Source organism: Notolepis coatsorum (genome assembly GCF_963971535.1).
Source record: "Notolepis coatsorum genome assembly, chromosome: 16".
Taxonomy (NCBI): domain Eukaryota; kingdom Metazoa; phylum Chordata; class Actinopteri; order Aulopiformes; family Paralepididae; genus Notolepis; species Notolepis coatsorum.
Genome location: NC_140180.1, coordinates 92,872,220 through 92,882,219, shown reverse-complemented (window position 1 = coordinate 92,882,219; position 10,000 = coordinate 92,872,220). Strand labels below are relative to the sequence as shown.

Below are 10,000 nucleotides of genomic sequence, written 5' to 3'. Positions count from 1 at the left end.
CTCTGTCTCCCATCTCTCTCTCCAGTGTTCCTGTGGGGTCTTGCAAGATCTGAAATAGGATTTTGATAGTATTGAATGTATTGGATTAGAAGGTTACTTATATGTTGCGATAAAATCTCTGTATTGCGTTTGAATGTGATTGGGGGAAGGGTTCGGGTGCAAAGTAGGCAACCCCCCCCCCCCCCATCAATTCATATGGAACTACTTATTTCATAGTAATTTCCCTTCACACTTGTTTGCTGGAACGGCTGTGAAATAGATATTAAATTCTATTCAAAGTGGTCTTAAAAAAGTCTTAAAAAGTCTTAAATTTCACATGTTGAAACCTGCAGGAACTCTGTCTCTCTCCCTCTCCTTCTCCCTCTCCCCACCCCATCTCTCTCTTTCTTTCTCTCTCTCTCCCTCTCAGTAATTTTCCTCTTAATGTCTTACCACTTCACCCACGCTTGTGTCTTCTGGTGCTACCAAATATGGGCAGAAATTAAGCATGTAATTAAGTTTAATATTCGTCCTACATCTTTGCCTACTAAGTCTAAGTCTGGCCTCCTTTGATTGACAGATAGTTAGCTTGTTAGAGGAAGACTTGAAGAGATCAAATTGAAGCACAACGGCATCTCCACACACCTCCAGTACACCCTTGTGCTCGTGGCGTGCAAGTGTGTCCTCATGCGTGTGTGTGTGTGTCCTCATGCGTGTGCGTGTGTGTCATCATGTGTGTGCATGTCATGGAACCCTTTCCTCCTAGCTCCAATTTCAACAGCTGATGGTCAACAAATCCAGTAGAAACCGTTTAATGTCGCGCACCTGCAGAATTGTGTGTCGCGGGCACTGTTTAGATTATCGCGTGTGATGGATGAAATGCCAACCTCGCCACATGTGGTTTTCACATTGGTTTTAGCTGACAAGGATACGGTTTTAGCCGCATCGAAATAAACACAATCGGGAGCTTGGTGTATTTTTTTGTTACCACAGAGACGACAGAAACCTTCACCATAAGCATAAACAATAAACACCAGACCACACTTTAATTTCTGTTGAGCAACTGTAAATACAGTAGATGAGCCTAGGACAGGTATACAAACAAAACCGATGATGCATTCTAATGTTTCACACGTTCTCTTTTGACCCAAAATAAAACCTACCTCTGAAGAAAATACTCTTTAGTCGAGACGAAGTGAATGTACTTCTGAAAATACTCAAAACGCTTAATTTTGTATTTGTTATCTAAAACAAATCTATTCAATTACAGTAAGTAGCGTAAATGTAATTAGTTACTCTCCACCTCCACTACACACACTCGTACCCAAGAGCCGTCCAGTACAGCCACCGTCTTCAACCTGGCATCCATCTACTGCATCATAATACAGAAATGACTAAACTGACCTCATATCAGCTATTGAGGGCTATTGTGAGAGACCCGCACCTCGCCCCACAGTCCGATATCTATTTCCTGAAGCAATTTCCAAGCGAGGTCTCAACACAAGAGGGACTACAGTACATTACTATCAGATGACAAATGGAAAGTCAAAGGACAGCTAATAAATAAACCGGCGGAGACGAAGGTGAAGAGAGAGAGAGAGCTCTCTGTGGACTGAGAGCATAGGTGGGGGATCCATTTCTATCATAGGTTCCTGCCAAAGACAGTGGAGTGGATGAGACAAAAATTGATACAGCACCATGGCCACCGACGATATAAACTTAGGAACAACAGAGGAACCTCGATGGACAGAACTAAATTGAACTTGTGAATAGAGGCGAGGTCGTCAGATTGAGATGGAAAGCCACTGCTGTAGCCACGGAAGATGAAACTTTTTTCTTTGTTTTTTGTTTCGGCCCTGTGCTCCAGCACGGGGGACCATATCAGGTGAGCCGTGTAGGAATTGTCTCTTTTTATACTTAGTGGCCTACCCCCATTTTAGGGGACCAATGATTGTAGAAATATACACTTAAAGGAACACCCCAACATTATGGGACATGTGCTTACCGGCTGCAAGATAGCCTAGCTTAGAACAAATTAATGGAAGCTTAAAACTTAGGGATAAGTGTTTTTGGCTAACAGCTAGGCTAGCTGGTCCGTATCTGCTTCCATTAATTTGTGCTAAGCTAGGCTAGCTTGCAGCCGGAGAGCTTCCATACTGAATGCACAGAGAGGAAATTGGTAGCCTATCTATCTTCTTGTCTGACACTGGAGAAGACGGTAAGCACATTTCCCATAATGTTGCCCTGTTCCTGATCAAATGTAGGCCTAATATTTGGTTACAAATACTTTGCAATCAATGGTCCTCATTCTCGAACAGACATACTGTACGTGAAATTCCTTCGTAACTCGATGTGCGTACTTATTCGGCATTCTCGAACGGCTTCGTATTGTAAATTCGTTGTAGGATTTATGTTTACGAACTCGAAAAGGCAGTCGTAAGTAGGACGGACTGTTTTCAACAGCCTTCTTTGGGACAAGTCCTTGGGGATTGCCATCACTTCAATATGACAGACATCCGTGGAATTAAATAATTGTAATGATAATAAATACGACACTATTTGTATAATTAACAATTACATTTTACATTTATAGTCATGACTCAACGAACCATGTCCGAGAAACTGCTTGATGATGATGCACAAGGCAGATGCACACACACACACATACGCACACGCACGCACGCATGCACGCACTCATACACACATGCACGCACGCACGCTTGCACGCACGCACGCACGCACGCACGCACACACGCACGCACGCACGCACACACACACACACACACACACACACACACACACACACACACACACACACACACACACACACACACACACACACACACACACACACACACACTGTATATGCGTGTGTAATGAATCGTTACAGTAGGCTTATATTATTTTAATTACTTGTTTTATTAGGAAATATATGGAAGTCATACTGTATAACTGTGTGTGTGTGTGTGTGTGCCATTTCTTCTTTTTACATGGTTCGTTGAGTCATGACTATAAATGTAAAACGTAATTGTTAGGGTGGTTAAGTGGCGCAGTGGGCAAGGCGCTCGCCACTAACGCAGGAGATGCTGGGTTCGAGCCCAGCTCTCTGCGTTGCTACCAGCTTGGCTGGTCGTTCATACTAACACAATTCGCAGTGTTAGGGGTGGGAAAGCTGGTGGGTGGGGATTGGACGTTGTGGACAGCGACTCCTACAGGTCGGTTGGTGCGCCTGTACAGCAGAATCAGGAAGCATCGGGGGCAGCTTGAGCCTCCCACGTGTTACTCCTCGCCACTGAGAGATTGCGCTGTTCAGGTGAAAAGATGTGACAGCTGCCTCCTCGTGTACCGGAGAGGACACGTGATGAAAGGCTTGGTCCTCACTGCAGCCGACCAGTGGGAGGCATAGTCTAGCAACGTTCGAGGCAGGGGAGGGTAGAATTGAAGGGAGTATTAGCGAGGTGAAATTGGGATGGGAAAAAAATGGAAAAATAAGGAGAAAAAGTGGTTAAAAAAAAACTTAATTGTTAATGATACAAATATTGTCGTCTTATTGTTATAATGATTGAATTCCGATGATGTCTGTAGAATCGACTTGAACGCAATCACCAAATATTTATCCAAAATTAAGCCTTTTTACCAGTTTCATCACCTGTGCATTGTATGTTACTATTGCACTCTGGTTGGATGTTGTATTGTACTTGTGCTGTATGATGACAATGCATTTTCATCTAATTGAGGATTTTTGTAAATGTGTTGGTATACAACACTTTTACCAAGATATTTACAAAGGTACTTACAGACATGTTCGAGAATGAGGACCAATGAAGTCTGCAACCCTTACATAGTCATTTGTGAAATGATTTAGTCTTTCCTGCTAAAAAAGCAGGGAAGCAACGCCCCTCAATAATATTTTAACGGGTCTTAATGGGATTTTAAGGTGTAACAGTAACTGAGTACTATGTTGTCAGGTTCCTGAGGGTTCAAATTAAAACATAAACCATCACTCTCTTGTCATCATTAAGTGAAAGTAAAGATAGGTGTCATTTCAGTTATTTTTTCCCATTCAATTTTGCTATGGAAGAACACATCGATTCACCGGACTCCTATATACCTGGATAACGTATACTGTATATAAACCTTAATGCTGTGTAAATATACGACTCGATAAGGTTTAAACCTCAATAACAGCGGTATTATCTGTTAAGGGTCCTTGAAACTGGCGTGAGTTCTACCGTGAAACAGCAGGTCAATGGGTAAAAGGAGTGGAATTGCTTTTGGTTGCTTTGTGTTCAGAGTGATCTGATAGATAGTTCTCTATCTTTTCTTTTATGAACCTGAAGAAGTCATCTGAGTCATAAGACACATAAAGTGCTGTGTAGTGCCAAGCGTCTTTTCTGGCTGAGGGTTTGTTTCAGGTCAATCAGGTGCCAATGAAATAAAACCTTTTATTAATCTTATTTATGGGGCCGTGACTTGGGTCTATCTTTTGTGGTTCCCACCGAACCATCCACCCCCACCCCCACCCTCCTGCCAAGATTAAAGAGATATCTTTCTCTCCTCTTCTTCACTTCGCTTCTCCTCTCTTCTCCTCTCCTCCTTGGGGTGTCTTTGAATGCCTTTTTGCACTTGATTCATGTCCTTTCAATTTCTTCTCCATTGAGCTCCATGGATCAATAGGAGTCCTCCCCCTCCTCTAGGCTCAGTCTTACATCCTTTAGTGCCCTTTTCAGATGGAGAAATTGGAAGAACATTTAGCAGTAGACCTCGATAGCATCTTATTTTCCAGCTGAAAGGGAGCTGTACAAGGACCTCAATATGTCGTTTAACCAAAATGTCGCCCTAGAGGGAATGAATCAATGGCTCAGGAGGTAGAGTGGCTATCTGGTAATTAAGAGGTTCGCGGGTCGTATCCGGCTCCGGCAAGACACTTAACCCCTAACTGGGGGTCAGGCTGTGGTTGTACTGGGCAGCTCCTAGTGATCAACAGTGTCAGGCTGTGGTTCTACTGGGCATCTCCTAGTGGTCAACAGTGTCAGACTGTGGTTGTACTGGGCATCTCCTAGTGGTCAACAGTGTCAGACTGTGGTTGTACTGGGCAGCTCCTAGTGGTCAACAGTGTCAGACTGTGGTTGTACTGGGCAGCTCTTAGTGGTCAACAGTGTCAGACTGTGGTTGTACTGGGCAGCTCCTAGTGGTCAACAGTGTCAGACTGTGGTTGTACTGGGCAGCTCCTAGTGGTCAACAGTGTCAGACTGTGGTTGTACTGGGCAGCTCCTAGTGGTCAACAGTGTCAGCCTGTGGTTGTACTGGTCAGCTCCTAGTGGTCAACAGTGTCAGACTGTGGTTGTACTGGGCAGCTCCTAGTGGTCAACAGTGTCAGACTGTGGTTGTACTGGGCAGCTCCTAGTGGTCAACAGTGTCAGACGGTGGTTGTACTGGGCAGCTCCTAGTGGTCAACAGTGTCAGACTGTGGTTGTACTGGGCAGCTCCTAGTGGTCAACAGTGTCAGACTGTGGTTGTACTGTGCAGCTCCTAGTGGTCAACAGTGTCAGACTGTGGTTGTACTGGGCAGCTCCTAGTGGTCAACAGTGTCAGACTGTGGTTGTACTGTGCAGCTCCTAGTGGTCAACAGTGTCAGATTGTCAGCTCTCAGGGTTTGAATGTGTGGAACTGTGTGACACCGGGCATTGCTGAAAGAGAGCATGCGTGGTCAGCGAACCTACCCTGGGTAAATAAAGGTTATAAAAATAAAATGGTTGGAACGTTAAATCTATTCTAATCTAATCTAATCTCCATTGTGTTGTGTCCAACATTAGACTTCTCAAGAGGAGTCACAGTCCAAATTCAGGCGGTGTTCTTGTAACAGTATTTGATGTATATTGTGGCTCTCTAATAGACATGTGCTCAAATAGACCCAACGTGGTGCTAGAGCACCTGTCCAATTACCATCTCTAAGTGAAGTGTCCCATTAAACGGTCCGGGCAGCTGGCTTGCCCAGCGGCACTAGCTACAGTCTAACTGGGAGGGACGTGGGCAAAACTTCATCAAAATTGAATTTCTCCAGACATCTCTTGGCAGAGCCATGAGGGACATATCTTGGCAGAGCCTGAGGCGTGGTCAGCGGTAGAAGGCCCCTCCCCCGTATCTCCACTCATCTCCGACCCACACCATCAGACCAAAACAAAACGTGTAAACCGGGCACCTTTGGCCAGATGGCGCCGTTTGTCCGCATTACAGAGTCTACCTTTAACCAGACGTGTGTAAAAAGTACCCAGAAATTATACTTAAGTGAAAGTATGGGTACCGTCTCAAAATCGTACTCAAGTAAAAGTCAGAGTATCTGGCCTTTTGTCCTCTTCATCACTCGTACTATCGTTTGTGGCCATCTTCTGTAGCTTGTCGTCACTCTGACTGTCTATTCTTCTGATAGCAGGTGTTTAATCAAAGATCCCAGCTTTCTAGTCTTGCACAAGGACCAATCAGCATGGGTATGGGCGGGTTCATTTTCCATTGATGGGGATTTGATTGGCTGTTTTTAAATAAAGAGCGGCCGCAGGATTAATAACGTTAACGTCAGTTCGGCCAGAGAAACAAATAGACTAATTAAAACGGTTGGACCTGCGAGATTTGTACTTTGTACTTTGTAGGTCTGCATTTTAAATGTAAGGAGTAAAAAGTATGTTTTGTTTCTCTGAAATGTAATGGAGTAAAAGTACAAGTATACAAACCTAATAATACTTGAGTAAAGTACAGATCCCCAAAAACAGTACTTAAGTATTGTAACGAAGTACAATTACTCAAGTACTTTACACCCCTGCTAACATGTCTTTACTACTACACTCAACACTGCAGCACCCAAGTTTCAGCACTGTTTGATGAACATTGTTACTCAGCTGAAAGAGTTGTACCGTTCCTGCTGACTTGTCGTACAGAACTTGTAAGTCGATTTGGATAAAAGCGTTCAGCTAAATGACTAAATGTGAATGTAAGCTTCCCTAGCTTCATTAACTGTATGCTTCCCCCTTCCTCCCCTCTCTGCTCCTCTCTCCAGGCATCAACTCGGAGGTGAAATACTCGCTCCTGAGCGGAGACGGCGGCTACTTCTCGCTGGACGAGTTCTCTGGGATCCTCCGCCTGGAGCGACCCCTGACCCCTGAGACCCCGCCAGTCTTTGAACTCAAGGTCGGGTCACATGACACAGAGGCCTTTTTAATTAATTAAGTACTCCCGGAGACTCAAATATACACTGTGTTGTTGTTGTTGTTTTATTGTTTTGTTTTTTTTACAGTGTAATAATAAACGTGTGATGAACTTCCTTCGTTCAGCACTTTCCCATAAACAGTTTACGATGCACAAAGCTGAGGGATAATTACAATAATACTACTAATAATACTGCAGATCAACAGGAATTAAAGGTAATGCGTGACTGACGGCTCACAGTCATATTAGATTATGAATGTGTGTTATACAAGTAGAGTAACTGCAGTAGAAGCTCCCGCCACAGCCTTGTCTGACATTTTTATTAAATATTATATATCTATCTCTTTATTATGCAAATGGTTGTGCTCACACCTGGCTCCAGGAATGTGCAGAAACACCTTCGGGACCAGGGGTTAAAAGGGGCCGTCTCTAGCCCCCTCAGAGACATGTATGGATATGTATATCTATACAGTGGGATATGATATAAGATTTGAAAGAATGACTATTTTGTCTTTGCTATTCTGGAGGTATATTTTACATCACTTGTTACCATGCAGCTGTAGCCCGAGTAAGACTGTGTTATTGTCTTATCTAGTAGTTATTAATATTCATGGTGAGATTCATGGCTGAACATGAACTTAAAAATATATACTCATTACTTATCATAGAAAAAGGGTAACTTGGATGCCCCCCCCCCCTCTGCACATCTCTGCCTGGCTGTAATGTAGTTTAGTTATATGTATATTACATATGTACAGGAACTATTATGAACATTGATAACCACACGTATAATGTATTATGGTTAGCTATGAATATAATCAAGAATACTTTATAGATGCATCCCTTAAGTCAAGGGTCAAGTTAATAATATGAAGGAAACACATGAAAAATAGAAGAGAGCAAGAAAATGCAATAAGAATCTGACATAAAAGCCTGTCATAAAAAAAGTAAAAACATTTTTTATCTTCTCTTGTTTGTTAGATTAAAGCCACCGACCGCGGCCTGCCACGACAGCTGTACTCGGTCGCCACGGTAACGGTCAACGTGGTCTCCCTTGACGACTACCAGCCGGTGTTCCTAAACTCCGAGTACACCGCCCAGCTCCCAGAGTCGCTGGCGGTCGGCGTGGGGGTGCTGAGCGTCTCGGCCCTCACCAGAGAGGGCACGGGCTCGGAGCCCATCATCTACAACATCGTCTCCGGGAACGACGACAGACGCTTCCTGTTGGACCCTCAGACGGGTGAGAGTCTCTCTCTTTCTCTGTTTCTCTTCTCTCTCTCTCTGGCTTTCTCTTTATTTATTTAGCGGTCCCATTGAGATACTATATTCTTCTTCTTCTTCTTCTTCTTCTTCTTCTTCTTCTTCTTCTTCTTCTTCTTCTTCTTCTTCTTCTTCTTCTTCTTCTTCTTCTTCTTCTTCTTCTTCTTCTTCTTCTTCTTCTTCTTCTTCTTCTTCTTCTTCTTCTTCTTCTTCTTCTTCTTCTTCTTCTTCTGTGTTTTGTGGCTGTAAAGTGTTTGTTTACGTCATTGTTGCAAAACAAACCTAAAATCTGAATCCAAACTGCTAGAACTGATCAACACATGGTACAGAGGGTGGCCTGGTCTTCAGAGAGATTATCCCGTATCTGGGTCTGACAGCACTACAGTTACATAGTGTATCATATTACAGTAACGCAGAGGCCGATCCACTTACTTTTTTTGCTGCCGGTAGACTATCACCATATGATTCGGATGCGTGTCATTCAAACCCTTCCAGAAGCTTTGTGGTCCAGCCTTGAGCTCTGGTACTTTGGTGTCCGCCCGGCCGACATTACTGTCTTTCAGAGGCCTCGGTTCTGAAGCTGGAGTGAAGAGAGAGACATACTGTAGTAACTGTATCATGTGCAACTAGATGACCTCAGGAATCCATTTGGTACCAACCATGTCATGCTAGCTTGTGGGGAAGGGGGCTAAATAATGCTCCAAAGTTGATGACATTTTTGGCGAGGGAAAAACTGGCAAGGAAGTCCCTTGACCTCACCCTTGAAGATATGGGTTTTATGAAAACCCACAGGTCTCCCTTGTATAGGCATGCCCACATTGTGCCAATCCCATGGTCCAATCCAATGGTGTATTTGATTATTTCTGCATGCTGGGGTCCCTAAACAGGTCTTGGAATTGCATACATTTGATGATGTTGGTCCCCACAGTAGCCTTTTCATTGTAGGGAGACAATTTCCTTACATTTTACCTCACTGTAAAAAATGGCCTATTGTGACCTCTAGTATCATCACAGTCTCATAAAACTTTACAACCACACAGAAGAGACCTGGGACATTCAGAGGATCTATGGATTCCTAGGTATATTGATACTAAAGGGGGTAATTCCCAGAACAGAAGTGCTCACCATTCAATTACCAACAAATGTCACTCTTACATAAATCTCTAAATGGTGTTCCTCAAGGTCGTGGTGTCTTACTCTGGTGTTCTGGAGGGATTTGTGTTTATCGATTCTTGAGTTGTCAAAAATAGTTACGTTTGCACCAAATCTGTGTAACAAAATGGTATCAACACAACATCTGCACAAAAATACAACAGTAACACAACGGTCTGGCAGCAACAGTTGCAAATACTTACTGTCAAATTACAGTAGGCTAACATACCCAAATTAAAATAAGTGGAAAAGCAATTAATTTACAGAATTTGTATTCTATTTGAGGTGTTTTTACATATAATTGAATGTAATTTAACATTCAAGACAATTAAGCAATGGAATAATCTGTACATATTTTTTTACAATATTTCTTATTAAATCAATTTACAGATTACAACCTTTATTTAAT

At 43.1% G+C, this 10,000-nt stretch overlaps 1 protein-coding gene across 1 annotated transcript in view; it reads left to right on the top strand.

Annotated features, from left to right (window-relative positions):
- Nucleotides 1-10,000, top strand: part of fat2 (FAT atypical cadherin 2) — a 217,034-nt gene that overhangs the window by 119,704 nt on the left and 87,330 nt on the right. Inside the window, 2 exon segments of the mRNA XM_084332130.1 lie at nt 7,031-7,161; nt 8,161-8,419. Coding sequence (XP_084188256.1) covers nt 7,031-7,161; nt 8,161-8,419 — 390 coding nt within the window.